Raw genomic sequence first — 18778 nt, 5'->3', positions numbered from 1 at the left:
AACTGGCGCCAGTTGCGTTTTCTTACTAAATTTATCGCTATGTTTTGCTAATTTTATTTGCGGTTTTCGCATTTCGCAGTTTCCTAAGAATTTGCCTGAGAATTCGATATGAAATTCAAAGGCAGTCAACATATTTGAAATATTTGATATGTATATATTTTGCATAAATTTACGCTGGCGCCAGTTGTGCTGAATCATTGACCAAAAAAAAAGAACACAGATGGAAATCAATTGGAATCGAATGCATTCCAAATTGGAAAATTGCTAACTGATCGACTGCCAGGGTCAATTGAAACCAAATGATTGATATGTAATTTGGTGGGAGGCAGTGATTAGGGGGCGGTGTCAAGAGGAGGCGTGTCACACAGTTCTGAGTGACGGTAAACGCTGCCAGCTGTTCCGCTCGAAAGATCGAGACAGATCGGCGGTGACTATAGTCTATAGTCTATAGTATAAAGCCATAAATTGCGCTCAGAACGTGTGCACAGCTGTGCGCCCTAGACAAGGCCACAAAAAAACCAAGTTTTACTTTGTGGGCATGCAATTTGAGTCCAATTAGCAGAAAGGGTAAACTGCTGATTATCACCTACGGCTGCAGCTTTATTAAATGCTGCCTCATCTCGACCGCTCTGATATGCATACAGATGGTTATCCACATCAGACACATGTGTATAGATATTCTATATTATATCTAAAAGTTGTCATTCCGTTTGCCTTGCATATGAGACTCGGATCGTGTTAGCCAGCTAAAAAAAATCGTGTCTAATTTGTAGATTCTCTTGTGCTTTTTTTCTATTTCACATCTGTTGCCGATGCACTACATCGATAGTCAGATGGATATATATAGATATAAGCCGGGGGATTTATAGCCAGCCGTTGCATTAGCATTTGCATTCATAACTCAGCAGATGTAGAAATCCGGCAAAAAAGTTTTGTACATTTGTATGGAGATTTGTAGAAAAATTGTTGCGCCCGTAAATGACACATATTTAAAATTCGAATTTGCAATTGAGGCATTAGACACTGAACTGCGGGGTCGCACATCAAACTTTAACGAAAAAAATTGACAATAAAATTTACATTTTTACTGTGGTTATTTTGTTAAAACATTTCTTTTTTAGCTACATCTTAATTAATTAAAATACATTTTATCCCTGATTTATTTAGACGATTATAATCTATACACATTACAAAAACAACGTTTTTTGGGTATTGTTTACAAGTTGTATTAAAATTAAACAAACTAAAATCAATAAAATTCAAATATAAAAATAAATATAAATAAATAAATATCGGCAAATTACCTGTACTTTAAAGCTTTCATTTCTTTAATAATATAACAATTGTGATTTGATGTTAAGAATCTAAATAATAATAAAACTATAGGTTATTTTAACAACCTTTGGTTAATAAATTATATGAAATAAATGCCAAAATCATTAATGATCATATTTATACATAAAAACCAAGAAGATGATTTTCTGCCTGAAAAGTTGTTACACAATTTATTGAAAATGTTGCCGTGTAGCCCAGTGCAGGTTCGATCTCATCTGGCAGCTGCTGCAGTTACCCTACCACCTGCTGAACGCCCCCTCACCGCCCCTCTTGGCCTGTTTTATGTGACCGCACAATTAATGCACGTAGCGTTTGCCAAGTCGACTAATTTCGCAAGTGCCACGGCCCGTTCATAATTACCATGATTTGCGATTTTGCCATCGCACTTAACCCTTTTGGCCAAGTCAGCTGAATTACCGCGAGCCAAATGGGGACTGGAACGTTTTCGTAGCCAATTGATTGACTAGATCTGACTGACATGCCGAGAATTAAGAACCCGCTGGTGGTGGGTGAGTGATGGAAATGGAAGCCCAGTTCAGATATGCTCACGAACTGGCTCGCGCCTTTTTTTCTATTTTTTATTTTAGACAATTATCGTCTTGAACTTGTCTCTAATGTTTATTTATATAAGCCAAATGATCCGGCAAGTCGGATGGCAGGGAAAAGGGGGTTTCGCATTCATTAGATAACTAAAGCGAACCGAACCGAACGAACTGAACGAACCGGAGATTGTCCCATTAATGAATGCAAAATAGTTGGTAAAATCGAGAATCGCGTTGGCGTGGGAATAGAATCGGTGACCCTGTGACCAACTAATGGATCGGTCGCTTGGCTGCACAATTGAAGTCTAATTGAAACTAGGAAGTCTAGAAATGGGAAGTGGATTACATTTCGAGGGCAATTAGCGCGAAGATTTCGTAATAAATCAAAGACAAAGAGACTGATTTCCGACTTTAGTTCCGCGATGCGTGTCCAGCCCTCCGGATCTGGTTTGGTTATGGCTATTCTTTTTTTAGCCACCGCCTCCACTTGGCAAGGTCGCGAAGCGTGGCCATATCAAGTATACGCAGATGAGTAATGCCCATTAAATGAGTTGTTATAGTTGTTGTTACCGCCGCCAGTGCCAGTGCCAGTTCCAGTTCCAGTTCCAGTGCCTTTGCCTCGGCCTGGGCCTGGGTGCTCTCCTAATGGTCTATAAAGAATTGAAATTGGCCATTAGCCGGACGGACGAAACGTAACCCCGAACAAAGAGCAGGAAGCCAGGCGGCAAATGCAAAATTAATAACAACAGCGAAATAAGTGCTCAAAATATGTTTGCCATTTAACGCTTTAAAATGTAACAAGTCTCGAAATAATAAAAACAAATTTTTCATTTAATTAACCATTAATGGCAACGAGTGCTATACAGCTGTCTGCCAAAAATGGAAAACTGTTTACCAAAAATAATTCAATTTAAGGGAGGTTATGCTAATCAAAGAAACTGGTTGATCTTGGGAACTTAAAAAGGTTGTTTAATGTTTTTTCTAAATCGTTCTTCTTTTTAAGGTTTATTTGTATGCTTAAAAACTAAATGTTTTAAGTTAGTTCATTATGTATTGTTTGTGTATATAAATGTTTTGTTAATATCAATCAATCAGTTGACATATTGATTTTGGTTATTTAAAAAAAATATTGTAACTTTGTAAACTTTACAGATTTTTAATGCAGTTTCTAAACACCTGTTCTTTTAGAACGTTTCTGTCATTACATTTTGCACGCTAATTGTAATATAGACTTTGGTTACTAGCTTGCATGTTGATGTGTTACTAAGCCGCCGAGTTTTGTAATTGTTCAACTAATTGGAATATGTCTTATTTGTATGGATTCTTTATTAATGTCTAGCCGATCTATATTTCTAATTTAATTTCATTTGAAACTTGCTCATAAAAATAATCTATTGTATATACATAACTTATTATAAAAGTTGATACGAATAATGTTCTGATAATTTTACAAATAATTTAATATGATTGGTCCACTTTCGTTTGCATTTTCCAAGCCCTTGAGTGATTTAAAATGAAAAGCCCTTGACACAGGTCCCCGACCTGCGATCGGCGTTCCACAAACTTTCCCAACAACCTTAGAGAACGTTTAGCAAACAGTGGCAAGGGCAGTACAGTGAAATCTGGCCAAAATCAGCGTTAATGCTAAACCGCAGTTGAAGGTTTCTCGGCTCTAGCTGAGCAGAAATATTTCGTAGTTTTCAGCTTGTAGATTGTATGCATATAAATTGTAAATAATTTGCAAGCTTGTTTTGCCGTCTTGTTGTTGTTGCTGCTGTCCGTCAGTTTTTTTATAATTTGATTGAGCTACCGAAAAATTGAACGAGGCACGAGTTTGTCCCCCACTTCTGCGATCGCCATATCGTTTGCCATAGTCCAAAAATTATGACAGCTGCACGTCGTTGAGTTGCTGACCAGCCTGACAGTTTATATTTATTAATATCTTACTTATTAAGTTACCCATGTTGAGCGTAACGAATTGATTTGCCAAAAATTGCTGTTTTTGCTGAGTTCAACGACCGATAAGCAATTCGACATTGACTTTGCCACTTTTTGGCAAACTCATTTAACACCTATTATTAATTAGAGTTGTCATACAAATATTTACAATAGTTAAGACATTAGTAACAGTGAGCAAACTGGCTCTTTGAGTGGTAATTTCAAAATAACTTAAACAGTCGTAAACAATTAATTACGTATGTCAGCAAAGGCTTCGCTTTGTTTGAGTTATGTACTTAGGTTGATATTATAAAGTAATAAAATAAGTTAACAGAAAATGATATTAAAAATAGTAAGCAAAAATAAACTCGTTTGGCAAATACAACACTGCGTATCAGTGATATGTCATTAAACCGTCGGTTAACAAGGCGTATGTGTAATACACTTTGAATAATGGGTTGTAAGAAAATTGTTATTTATTATTAATTTATTTTTATTACACTGGAATCATAGAATATTGTATGCTGAATATAAAGTTCAACATTCCCCCAACAATTTATGTGGCCCCGGGAGTTCCGTTAGTGCGAATTACTTCCAGGACGACGTAGTTTTATTATTTTAATGCTTTATTTATTATTATATATTTGAGTTAATTACAAACTGAGTGTTGTGTGGTGTTTTAAACTTTAACGAGTTTACAAAGTGGAGTGTGTCTCTGTGGACTGCCTAGCGTGAGATTTCGGCATCAACTGACTTTATTAGAGTTTTTCTCTCTTGATCTGTTAAACGCACGCATACATTAGCGATCTCTCTCTGTGTTGTCAGAACTGACGTCCACTCCGTGTGTTTCTCTGTTCTTGCTCTTCTGGTTTATTCCTAATTCCTACATTCGGCCCTCCTGACGTGGTGTTCGTCCCGAACTCCTTCATAAACTCAGATACTGTGGAAGTTTTCAAAGGTCCTTCGCTATCTCCCACTTTCTCCACATCATACCTGCCATGCTTGTGAACTTTGACGACCTTATAGGGACCAAGATACTTTCCTTTCAACTTTAAACCCACCCCATACTGAGTACGTTTAATCGCAACTAAGTCATTGACTTTGTATTGCTTTTCCTCTTTCCTTTTTGAATCAAAAGCTCTTCTGTTCTCCTCCTGTAAAGCTTGAATGTTTTCCCTGGCTTGTTTGCGTATCTGTTCACGCTCTTCGTCCAACTCTTCTATCAAAGACTGCTGCACCTGTTCTTTGAGTTCTGTAATGTCAACTACACGCATGTCCACACCTGTTAGCAACTTGAACGGGGTTACCTTTGTGCTCCTAGGCTCGATATTGTTTATTAGCTGCTGTACTCTACCCACATGTTTGTACCAATTTCCTGGATTTTCTAGGCTCATCTTTGACAACATTGGCACCACGATCTTATGCATTCTCTCAACCTGCCCGTTACCTCGAGGTACACCTGTAGCGATCAATAAATGCTGGATCTTCTCTTTCTCGCAGTATTCCTTGAATAAGTGCGATGTGAAAGCTGCACCACGATCTGACACGATCCTGAAGGGATTTCCAAATATTATGGCCTGCCTGTCTAAACAGTTTAGCACCTCCTCAACTCCAGTACTACGCGTCGGATACAACCAAACGTATTTCGAAAATGCATCGACAACTACTAAGATATGATTATATCTTTTCTTGGTGATCTCCATCGGCCCTACGTGATCTATGTGATAAGTGACTAAAGGTTTGTCCCCCTTATCGATAGGATTTAGATATCCTTCCTGTTTTCCGGATTTTGCGTTAACCAAGATGCACTCCACACAGCTGCCTACAACTTTAGCTACTTTATCCCTCAACTTTGGAATGAAATAGGATTTCTCCACCAGCTCCTGTGTTTTCTTTGCCGAAAAATGACCTTGCTTATGAGCAATCTGTATAATCTCAGTCTCCATTTGAGATGGAATTACAATCAACTCTCTGTCTGGGTTTTTAAACAATATTTGATTGACGATGTAATAATCCTCATGCCCCTTTGTTTCAACTAGATTCCTGATTACCTTTGTCCACTCGTCTGCCACCTGAGCTTCCTTCAACTTGTGCATTACACTGTCAGTCAACACAAAACAAGCTACTCGACTCAGTGCGTCTACATGCCTCATCTTTGTACCTGATCGATGTTCTATCTCGTAATCGTAGTCTTGCAGATACATTGCCCACCTAGCCACTCGCAACGGAACTTCTTTCTTTTTCATCGTCATGGCGAACGCGTTACAATCTGTGATGATTTTGAACTTCGTTCCCAAAACATAAATTCGCCATTTTGTCAACGCTCCTATGACTGCTAGGACCTCCAACTCGTATGAGTGATATTTTTCTTCACAAGGCTTAGTTTTTCTACTCATGTACATGACAGGGTGTAAATGTCCATCCTCTGGATCCTTTTGTAGAAGAACTGCCCCAAAACCAAACTTCGACGCATCCGTGTGTATTTCTGTAGCCAATCTAGGATTGTACAGTTTTAAAACTGGTTTGCTAGTCAACGCTGTCTTTAATTGCTCGAATGCTACCTGCTGTAACTCCTTGAACTCAAACTTTACATCCTTTCTCAGCAAATCTGACAATGGCTTAGCTATTACTGCGTATCCATCCACAAACTTCCTAAAATATGATGTCAAACCAAGAAATCGTTGTATGGCTTTTTGATTAGACGGCACTGGAAAGTTTGCTACGGCCTGTGTTTTCTCATCGCTGGGTGTGATCGAACCATTTTCGATGATATATCCTAGAAAATCTACCCTGCTCTGCAAAATTTGACACTTGGTCCAATTGATTTTCAGCCCGTTCTGTTCTGCGACCTCAAGAACTCTTTGCAGCTTTTGTATTCCCTCCACGACATCACTGCTTGGGATGATAATGTCATCCATGTAAACCACTGCGTCACCGTTTTTGATGAGCTCCCTGAGAACTGCCATTATAAAACGCGTAAAAACTGCCGGCGAGTTTGAAATGCCAAACGGCACATACAAGAACTCGTACTGTCCGTTCTGTGTAACAAATGAGGTATACTTTTGGGAGCCTACTTCTACCGGAACATGAAAATAACCGTTGGTCAAATCCAGTGTCGTAAAAATTGTCGCTCCCTGTAACTTCTCAATCACGTTGTCCATCTGTATCATAGGAAAATTGTCCCTCACTATTTTCTCATTCAATTTGCGATAGTCACAACACAATCGCTTCTGGCCATTCTTTTTTGCCACGAGTACGATCGGAGAAGCGTACTCTGAAGTACTGGGCTTGATTATCCCTTGTTCAAGCCACTCCTGAACCTGCTCGTCAACTACCTTTTGTTCACTAAAAGCGATACGTCGAGGATGCTGAAAAACTGGCAAATCATCGCTTAATAAAATCTTCATCTCGACTGGACAATGAACATTCCTAATTGGTTTGTATTCGTCTATCATGCGTTTCACAACACCTCTCTGCGAGTGCGGCAAATGTAAAATGTCTACCTCTAGCTTGCTTTCTGCCTGCTCCATGGTCATCATACACAAACTCTGAAATTCATTCAGCAGCTCTGAGCATGAACTTCCGTTTTTCTCTTTCTCACGAACTTCAAACTTTTGTCCTTTACCGACCCGACTGTCTGATCTTCGAACCAACTCGGTTCCGTCCTTTGTCACTTTCATATCGACACTATCTAGAAGAGTTCTACCTAAAATTGCATCAAATGCCATGTCTTCGTCCGATATAATGTGAAACTCAACGTTGAGATTGATGCCATCAATCTGCACTGGTATTGTCAGGCTTCCAAAAGTCACAATTTGGCTTTCCCCAATTCCTGTCAAACATTTTTCACCTCCTGTTAGGTTTTCTACTCCGAGCCTTATAAAAACGTTGCGTCGCAATAAACACAAGTCTGCTCCTGTATCTACTAATCCTTTGAAGGTTACTTTCCCAAACGAAACATGCTTCAACTCCAATCCCGAAGACGTGAACGTGCTTGTTGGCTTCACCCTGCCTTCCATCTGCACTAGATTAGTTGCCTTTTCCTGTTTAGTTTCTATCTCGACCTTGCACTGGGCTGCTCTATGTCCTGGCTGGTTGCACCTAAAGCACTTGTTGTCTCTCTTTGGACAATCCTTCTTGATGTGAGACTCATCACCACAGTTAAAACATTTCCTAACCTTCTCAACTGCTTTCACTGTCTCCTTTTCACCTTTATAAAAGTGAGAGTCATACTTGACGTGCTTCACCGATCCTCGCATTTTCTGATATGCCTCGATTTGAACTTTCAGCTCCTTTAGCTTCTTGGCTTGATAAAGTAAAGCCTTGTTTCCTTTCGAGTCTGGAATACCGTCGACAAAGTATTCGATCAAGCTTTCATCGTCTAAATCAATTGGCTTCGCCAATTCCATTAACGCGTACAGGTACTCTTGTAACGTTTCGGTTTTCTTTTGTTGTCGCTTGCCAAGTCTACGATGAACCTCTGCCGATGTAACTTTAACCCCAAATTCTTCTAGCAATGCAGCTTTCAGTGAGCCCCAATCGCCAATTTTACGCTGACTACGAACGTAAAGCTTAGCCGCTCCGCTGAGTAATTGTTTTGCATATATAAACACCTGCAACTGACTCCATTCAACCGTAAGTGCACACTCTTCAAGTTCCTCGATCCACTGATTAATGTCAGGTGAACCAGTTCCCGAAAACTGTGACACACTCCCCTCTACATCCTTTAATGTAAACCACGATCTACCTGTGTTCGCATTTCCAATTCGACTGTTCTGTTCGCTTACAATTCGATTTTCCCTGTGCGCACCATTTCCTGCACCTGCACCTGCCTGGTAATTGTCTGAATTCACTGATGTAAAAGATCCATCCTCATCATCATCCACTTCAATCGCAACTTCATCGTTTTCATCAGTTTGCAAACCATAGTGAGCAAGTAGTTTGTTTTGCAATTCGCCTTTTCTTCCGGTTGTACTAAGACCTAGCTCTGACAACTTAGCGCGCAATTCTGCCACAAGCAGTGCCAAAATCTCTTGCTTGTTCATTTTTACTTAAATATAATTATAGAATATAAGGATATAAAATATAGTGCTTATAAAATACAAAAATGTTTATCAAATCCGCCTGCACGGCAAAGTTAAGTTTTTTATATATATACTGGACTTTCAAACTGTAAACTGTACTTTACTTTACTCTAAGTTAATGTGAAATGAATGTCAAACTTAATACTATGTTAACTTAAGCTGTTGACACAACAGTCCGACTGCAGGCACGCAATCTGTTAAATTTCAAATTATTTCCTACTCTCCAATTAGACCAACAAGAGGTCTTTAAAACAAAATTGGTCAGTGCTGCTCTCCACTTCTCTTTTCTGGCACAGCGCCTTCTGCCAGCCAAGTTGCAAAAAATCTTGTCTCGCCTCTCGATGTTATCTCTGTCACTCACCAAATTTCTTCAACCGTTTTCTTTCACCAGCCCAGCAATACAGCTTTGGATTTGTACAGTTGCCTCATCAGAAATGTCTTCTCGCCGTGTCACTAATACAGCTTTGGATTCTTCTCGCTGCCTCACCAGATATGTCTTCCTTCTTTCGCTTTGACCAGCCTCCTGACGCCCGTGTCCTCGCCCTCTCCTGACGCACAACTTCTGCGATCCGCTTGCCACTGTTTCCGCTCCACGCCCTCCACCCTGTCCAGATGACCACCGCCAACGATCCTGCCTCTCGCTTGTTGACGTTCACCACAAAGTCTTTACGCTGCCTCCAGAATGGCACTCGCTGTTCAATCGCCTTCTTTGTCAGTTTCTTGCCTCTTTCATTCGTTGCGCCAAAAACGAATTTCACAACTGCTCGAATGATGCGCAAACCCGCCGTCTCGTTTTCACTCACGCTGCCCTGCTTTGCAAATTTGTTGTCTTTCTTTTTTGCGCAGCACACTTGCTTTAGTTTATAACTGTCTGCAACGACAATTCACAGAGTTTTTTCCACTTTTTTACCACACGACTAAGTTTAGAGACTTAGGTTTTTAACACTTAACTAAGTTTAGTGACTTAGGTTTGTAATAGTTCCAAATATTCCGGCTGAGCCCCCAAATTTGTGGCCCCGGGAGTTCCGTTAGTGCGAATTACTTCCAGGACGACGTAGTTTTATTATTTTAATGCTTTATTTATTATTATATATTTGAGTTAATTACAAACTGAGTGTTGTGTGGTGTTTTAAACTTTAACGAGTTTACAAAGTGGAGTGTGTCTCTGTGGACTGCCTAGCGTGAGATTTCGGCATCAACTGACTTTATTAGAGTTTTTCTCTCTTGATCTGTTAAACGCACGCATACATTAGCGATCTCTCTCTGTGTTGTCAGAACTGACGTCCACTCCGTGTGTTTCTCTGTTCTTGCTCTTCTGGTTTATTCCTAATTCCTACATTTATTAACATAAAAAACTGATTTATGGCAGCAATTGTATTTAAGGCTTTTCAAAAGCTCTTAGAGGTTTGATTAGTTTTCTGTAAGCCACTGGCAAATGATACATATATCTTCATACTAACAAGTATTAAGCTATGCACAAACCTCGGCTTAATTTCAAACTCCCACCCGGGAAATCTTGACTTTTGCACTTGGGTTGGTTCGATCAATTCAAGCCATCGATGCAAATGTCAGCCCAGACACCGTTAGCGCGAATAACTGTAATTAAAGTCATAGCCAGCTCAGCTGGCCAAGAGCTGTTTAGTTGGTAAGTCGCTGCCAAGGCTCTTTTAGCATTTGTCAAGCGATCTCACACTTTGTCTAAGACTCTAGACTCTAGACTCTAGATGGCAGACCCCCGTCTGGGATCAGACCTCGCCGAGAGGCAGGGAAAATATTATTTTTAATTTGCATTTCAAGCGTTTCGCATTACCAAGGTTCTTGGCCAGCTTTGATCCACTTATTTTCTCTTATTTCGCCGCTATTGTGCGGCGGTGTAAATATTTTGGGTGGAAATTAGCAGCAATTTGCAACTGAATGCTAACCGAACCGTTTAAGCCGGCCAGAGAGCTGGCTCAATAGCAAACTACAGGTATCTGGATATGCAGGGGTTTTTTTTATTGTTTTGAACTGTGGGATAAAGCTGCTGGCCTGGAAAATTTGCCCCGTCATTGCCAAACAAAAAAAAAACTGACCATCGCCAACGGGGCAACACAATAAAAATCAGTTAAATAAAATATGCAGGCGGAGTTCCCAAAATTTATCAGATTTGAAGCGTAAATGTGACACTTTATTACCAAGCTGGTGAAATGTGAATTAATACTCAGTTGTGCTGACGAAACGCAGATTTCTTTTGTTTTCTTGAACATTTGAGTATTGTAAATATTTTTTAATATAGCGGTGCTGATTAATAGCCATTGTTAATATAAAAACTAAATTTACCACGCCCATTTAATATATCATAATTTTTACAAAGCTCTGAATTGTAATTGTGATATCTAAATCTTTGAACATTTCTATATTTATATTTACAACCGTTGATCACTTAACGACCAAACATAAATCTTTTTATGGGGCTTTGGTATCCTCCTTATCTGTCACGTTTTTTTTAACACGTTCCGCTTAAAACTACATATTCTTTCAAAAGAATGTTTTAATAATGTTTTTTTTTTATTGATTTTTAAATGCTTTTTTAATTGTGCAATTTGGTTAGTCATTATCTTTTAAAGATATTGTCTTTTATTTTGAATATATAATGTGTATAGCTAATTGCTGACTTTTTTTAACAAATTTAAAAAGTGTATTGTTTTGTGGTTATTATTTTTATGCATTTTACACATTAATGGTAAAACACGTTTTACATCTAAATAAATATAAATTGTAATAGTACAATCATTTTTAATCATATTTATACCGTCTAGACCTTATTAAAAACGAAACAAGTGTTCAAAAATAAATATTTTTGAAGTATTCCACAGATGTATAAATGCCATAAGGCTGTTGTTCAATCTATTTTTTCGGCTTAACAAATATGACCTTCATTATTAGGTTTTTATTTCAATTTGTTCACCCAAAAAGCCCATCGAATTCAAGTTCATGGCCCAAAAATCACCTGCTTACCCCCTTCTACTGATGTCTCTTTTTCTCTCTTCATTTATCGCCATCTCTCCTTTCTTTTTCCACGTGACTCACCTGGCTAAAACAGCCGGGGCAACAACAGTAACGAGTTTTCCTAACCAACTTCGTTGGTCGTTGACTTCGGCGGCGAATATGTGTCAAGGTCGTTGCCGGCACTGCTCTCTCCATCTCCCTCTTTTTTTTCGTCTATCTCTTGTGTACGTGCTGAATGGCAAGACTTCGAAAAAAGTTTACACAATTTCACAATTCGCCGCAAACAACAATCTTGCAAAGGGGAATCTCCCTGCTCCGCGCGAAAGATGATCAATTAAAATTGCATTACATAACACAGAGTAATTCAAATAAAAAAGAAAAGATGGGATATACAGAGCGAATAAACCGCATTGAATGAAACGGAAGCCCGAGTGACCTTGATTTTATATCTTGTTCTTCGATGAAGCAAAGCTCAAATGCAGATACACTAAAAAATGATTTTTTATTTAAATATTTTAATTAATTTTACGTAATAAAATTACATCATGTTTTGAAATATGAAAACATTTTATTCAACATATAAACGTTTGTTATTACCATAGGAAATATTACTATTTAACTCTGAAGGTTTTTAAAACGATTAATATTTATTTAATATTTTAATACTTTTACATTTAAACTTAAAAGCTGTACAATAAGTTTTATTTTTAATCTATTGTTACAGATTTACTGTTACTAAAAATGTAAAGCATGAAGTGTAAAATGTTTTCTGATTCAGGTACTTAAAGATACATATCTCAGCTATATACATTTTTTTTTTGTAATAAAATCATATTTGTCATAATTTTTCGAGGTGTACTGGTAGTTTCTCTGTCAGCCTTAGACCACTTCTGACCCCACTTCCACGCCCACTTCCCGGGAAGCTTCTTCGGCACAGCTTCTTCGGCCACTTAAGCAGAAGCCAACTTTTGGCATTAACCACAAAAGTTCAGATCGGCCGAGCAGCCAACAAATTGTAGCCCCCAGCCTGAGTGTGTGTGTACGTGTGTGTGTGGTATGTGTGTGGTGTGTGTCGCTATGCTTTTTGTGTCGGTGTGTGCAGGCCCCCAAAGCAAACAATGTTTAATGTAGTTTTTTTCTTAATACTTGAAGCGTCGGGCGGCCGACGTCGCAGTTAGTCTCAGCACAGCCGCAACGGAGTGTGCACGCGCCTTCAGAGCTAGAGTTAAAGTTAAAGTTAAAGCTATAGAAAACTGAGCTACATTTACCAACAACCGCCAAAAGCTTCGAACATCGAACAAGTTTTCCAGTGAATGCGAAAATTAATCTTTTCCAAATTCGATTCAAAGTTGTGGCGGCGAACGGAAAAAACGGCAATCACACAAACAAGTTGAAAAATTGTCAATTCAAAATTTTTGCGTTTGCGTTGTTCTGCGTTGAAAGTGATCGATAACGAAATCGAGCGATAACGAGTTTAGAAATAGCGAGTATCGAAATTATCAAACTGAATTTAAACTAATCGAAAAAAACCCAAAGTGACACTGATAACCTTCAATTTAAAAATAAACTCAAAGTAGCCCAATCGAAGCCACCAGATATACGAAAAAAAAACCCAAAAATAAAACCAATTGAATTTCGATCATATCTCCCACTCACACTTTCGTTCACCTGGTCAAAAATGGATGCGCCCAAGCAGGTAAATGACAAACCTATCCTACCAAAAAAATGTTTATACGCTTGTTGTTATTTTCGTTTGTTGTTGCAACTTTAACATGTTAACTAGGCTAAGAGACGGCAACAACAAAATGTGCGTGACAAGTTGGCGGCGTGTCTTTTGTGCCGCCAAAAAGTGTCACGCCCCTTGGCCCATTAATGCAAGGCGGCTCACCGCAATGGCTCAAAAACGTGTTTACAATTTGTTTTTCGCTGTATTTGTCTCCTTATTTATTTCAGTTTGTTTTTATGTTTCACCCGTTGTCTGTCCGACTTTGCCAATTGCAAATTTTTCCCGACCGCATCATTCATCATAATTTCGCGACATACTGTATATAATATTTTCTTTAAGTAGTGCATTGGTCAACAGGCAGATTGCATTTTTTGATGATTTTTTTGATATTATCTTTTGCTTTGGCTTAAAATAAATGTATATCTCTATATGCGAATTATTGCCAAATTGCTGAATAAAGATTAATGTTAATACAGCGTAAAATTTTTGGTGGTATTAAAAATAATGCAAAATGTTGTATACAAACTTAGATTATGACTGCTTTATTTTATAATATATATTTTATATATATATATTTTATTTTATTTTGCTTGTTATGATTTCATAAAAACGTTATACCTAAAATATATTAAGAATATTTACTTCCAATTTTTATCGTAGACCCAAGAAAATTTTTTAATAATAATTCGATAAAATTCAGTATGTTTTAAATATTTTAAGACAAAATGTTCTTCTGAATTAAATATATTAAACATTAATTAAGAATGAGATCTATTAAATATTTCTAATTTAATTCTAAAATTAAACAAATCATGTTGGTTATAAAATGTGAATAAGAAATACATTTAAGCAGAACCAAATGTTTTGATTCGTCTGTTCTTTTTCCAATCTCTTTGTTAAGTTCACTCGTAGTTTAGTTCTATTCACTTAGCACCCAATCAAATTAAATTAAAAACCCAACCTCAGCCACTCCATTATGTTCCTTAGAAATGAGTTCTTGTAATCGCTTTACAGTTAACATTTTTAAATTCTGCCCTGCTAAATTTTATTGCACTTTGTTCAGCTGAAAACGTGCCTGAGAGCTTAAACACAAAGATACAAACCCAAACAGGCACACAAGAAACTGCAAATTGCATTCGGTTATTAAAATTGTTAAAGAGAAGCAATTTTTCGGCGGCTTTCAATGCAAACTTTAATTGCACTCAATTTGGCTTCGGTGGTGTTTGTGTTTGATAACCTTGTGCAGAATTCTCTAACAAAAAAACGCACAGAAAAGCCAAAGTAAATGTTAACTGTTGGGCAATTTCTGCTCAGCCATGCAATTTTGTTTAATTTCTGAGTTAATACCAAAATTCTATTTAAAGTCAAAGCGGAGGTAGCTCGATAGCGCGACGGAAGCTATATACAATTTACGGCCAAATTTCATGGGACACGTGTCACCAGAGTAGAGCGAACACTCGACTCAATCAAGTCGATCGCATTCCCAGACAGTTCTCCCTTCACTTTGTCGAATTTGCCACTTCAGATTTGACAATATCATATATACACGACAAAAAGAGCAGCAGCTCCCACGTAAAAATCCAGCCAAAAGAATGGGGAAGCAACCAAGCATCCAATTTGGTAGCACATAAAGCACACAAAAAATCTTTATAATTTATTATTGTGTAAGAGATACACAAATAAACATTTTGGAGAGTCTCCTTTTTTGTACGGGGACTGATCTTTAATTCGGATAATAACTGAAACCAAAGCGGATTTGGTATTTGGCATCCAAAACCGATTTTGTTCTGGCATTTTCACTTTCGAAAAATTACTTAAGCAGCTGCCAGCTGAAGTTAATTTCAAATTAGGGGTGGCTTAATAAAAAACATAGATCAAAGTGGAAGGAAGTTGTTAAAAAGATGTTGGAATTTAATCTGATCTGAGAACATGAGAAATGACAAAAACCTAAGCTTGAGCTTGGGTAGTGGTAAGGCCAATTTTGCTCTTAATTTTAACTAACTTGCTAAAACAGTCGAAGTGTTCATTGACTTTATGACTTAAGAATGCAAACTATTTCAAATTCTTTATGGCAGTCGTAAAGTGATTTAAGATTGATAATGATATTACATGATACATTGAGGTTAACTATTAAAAGATATGTTTTATTATTTCAATTTAATTTTAATGAATTGCATAAGGCGCTGAGTAAGCGCACATAAATAAAAAAATTATTCAAGAAATCATAATAATTGTATATACCTATCTATAATTAAAATGTATTAAATAACATAAATCTTTATTTATTGCATATCGTTTTAATAATAACTAAATTTAATGTGAATATAAAGTATATTTTTGTGCTTTTCTATTTACACTTAATGAGTATTTTATTTTTATAACGATTTAAATCATTCTTAAATACTTACCAACAAAATAGCGAAGCCATAAGTTGTTTATCTTTAATTTTGTGTCGAACCATTTTGAAATGCAAATTTTTGAATCAGCCTTCAACATTTCTAATCAGCTTCCTTTCAGAAGGCCTCTAGTGTCAACTGCCACACGCGAAATCTGTTAATTGCCCACCTTCATTATTTCATGCAAATCGCTGGCACAAGGTGTCCGCTTAAAGAATGAAATCCGGCCAAGAATGTGCTCCCAGTAGATTGGGGGACTGATGGAGTGACGGGGGATTAGGCCATAGCCATAGATATGTGCATATTTATGGGGGAACGATAAAAAATGCTTCCACGTGCCATCGATGAGTCGCTTTCAGAGCTCCTTCATTAATGCACGAAATGTGTTAACTAATTAATAATAGAAATTAAAATTTTCGCTCTGAAGGAAAGGCAAAAACAAATCCGACCAAATTGATATTAATTAGAAGTTCATTGTGTTCAGAGGAGGTCTCGATTTGGGTTTCTGTTTTTCTGTTAAAGCCATCCCAGCCATTTTGGCACCGAACATGACTCAAAATTTGTCGGCGAGTTCCCCTTTGATCAGATCGCAGAGATCTCGGGGATCAGCAAAAAGGTTTGCGCTATAACCATCGACGATCGTGAGATGATTCGACCTGACCCCAGGCCTGGGATCAAGTCCGGCCCGAATTATTAGCACTAGAATTTCCAATGAGTGCTCCCCATCGCATGCTCATCGCACCTCGCCGCTTGTGCAACTCCGCACCCGCACCTCGGAATCCTCCCCTCCCTCTTCCCCTCCAGAAATCTGGCAAAGTTCAGAGCATGCAATTCTCAGACTTGACTTCTTGCCACTAAAACAAAAATAGTTTTCGTAAGCCGTTTTGGCCATGTGAATGCCGCCGGCGAACAACAGACAATTTAGTGAGGTGTAACGACGGCGGCTACACTGCGAAAAAATTGATTAGGTTTTTTTTTTAGGTTTACACTTTAAGGGTTTTATGTTTTCAATTTTTTTGCTTGACGACTTAAAAGTTTTAATAATTTTTAAAATAATGCATTTTTATGGTTCTTGTATTGTGCACATACATTTTTTTTTCTTAGTTTTTGTACTTAATTAGAAATTAGCAATTTATGAATAATATTATTATGTTATTAAATTTAAACTATATTAAAGAAGGCACTCAAAAGTAATAAATATCTTAATATAAAGTTAAATATTAACAAAATCTGACACCAGAAAAGATCAAGATACTGTAATAGCTACCAATTTAGAGAACTTTAGTTTATGAAGAATAATTACTATGTAACAAGTTTAAAAGAATGATTAAAAAAGATTTTCTTCAGTGCAAAAACCGCAAAAAAATGAAGATTCAATTTTTTGTTGTTTTAGTTGGCCCGCACTTGAGGTTGAGTTATTACACGAGTTGTGTCTCCATCTCACCTGCTTCCTCCCGCCGCCACCTTGCCACCCCCCACCCACTACACTTCTTTGGTTGTAGTTGTTGCTGCTGTCTCTTTATGTGTGTCGCCGCCGTCACACTCACAAGCATACCCATACCCCTCATGTGTGTGTACCTCCCTCGCTCATTTGTTTGCTTTTCTGTTATGAAACGAAATTGTGTCAAGGTCAAATTTGCATGAACACGCTAAGCAGCAATGGGCGCTCGCAGGGGGAGGTGGATGTGAAGGGGCGGGGCCGACGATCAGCTGTTCTGCGAGAGAGCTTTGCAAATAGTGGCTATTTGGCTTTATTTTTACGGGTTCCAGGTAATTGAAAACTAGTGATGGGTAGTATTTGCATTACTTTTAAGCATAGGTTCAAATATTAATTTAAATGGAATAAATACTGGGTAAAATGTAATTTCAAATAAGTGATAGCTTATTTTTAACCTTTGGGTTATTATAAGAAAAGGTTTCTTATAAGTCAACCAATTAAACTTCTTTTTTATTTTAACTTATTTAATAACTAATGTAGGAATATAATTGTGAATACAATTTTGAATTACCTAAATTACAAAATGTTGTATCCATTACTAAATGTTTTAACAAATGTTACTTTTCCATCACTATCACCAATCTATGTTGAAGCTGTTAAAGTCAATAGAAAAGTACGGTGAAAACAAAATAAATATTTATCACGCCCTGGAATTTAAACAGTGAGGCTGTCTGGGGTTAAGTATTCCACTTGTTTACATCCCCCTTATGTTTGGACTCTGATCCCCTGCCTCTCGGGGCACTTCCCATGTCAACTTTAATGACAGTTTTTTGTTGGTTTTTTTTTAGCCTTTATTTAAGTTTTGTTTTATATTTAACTTACGAGATGTGTGAATTATTATGGAAGTGCACAGCCCCTCCTTTTCGCCCTTTTCGGTAGTACGTTAATTGAAGGGGACAGGAAAGCTTATCCATTAATTAGCTAATAAAACTAAAATCATCATAAAATGCCCAACGATTTAATGTAAGACAGAAATTAACAAGTTTTAAAACGAACCAAAACGTGTTAAGAAAATTGAAATAAATTCAAACGAAAAGAAATCACAATAATTAAGGCAAAAGTGAAGTAATGCCTATGATTAACAAATTAAGTATGATTATCTTTTACAAAAATTTACATTAAACGACTTGAAAAGTTTTTCGGACCTAAATCCAGCACAAAAAGAATCGCTACATTATGCAGAAGCAATAAATGAATTCAGACTAAGATTCTTTTAATTGCATTTCGATGAGCTGGCAAATAACAAAATAGCTATGTTCATAAGAAATTAT

At 37.4% G+C, this 18778-nt stretch overlaps 1 protein-coding gene across 2 annotated transcripts in view; it reads left to right on the top strand.

Moving 5' to 3' along the window:
• LOC108146710 (cell wall protein RBR3) overlaps window positions 1-18778 on the top strand; it is a 34547-nt gene that overhangs the window by 814 nt on the left and 14955 nt on the right. Inside the window, exon 1 of one of the 2 annotated variants that reach the window (XM_017272788.2) lies at window positions 13061-13583. The exons of the other annotated variant lie outside the window; for it this stretch is intronic. Within the exon in view, the coding sequence (XP_017128277.1) occupies window positions 13566-13583 (18 nt within the window). The 5' untranslated portion in view covers window positions 13061-13565. Of the gene's footprint in view, window positions 1-13060; window positions 13584-18778 lie in introns of those variants that run through there. 2 annotated transcript variants of the gene reach the window in all.

Source organism: Drosophila elegans, unplaced genomic scaffold (assembly GCF_018152505.1).
Source record: "Drosophila elegans isolate 14027-0461.03 unplaced genomic scaffold, ASM1815250v1 contig_208, whole genome shotgun sequence".
NCBI lineage: Eukaryota > Metazoa > Arthropoda > Insecta > Diptera > Drosophilidae > Drosophila > Drosophila elegans.
The sequence above is the reverse complement of the archived record's forward strand: the minus strand, read 5'-3'. Positions and strand labels throughout refer to the sequence as shown.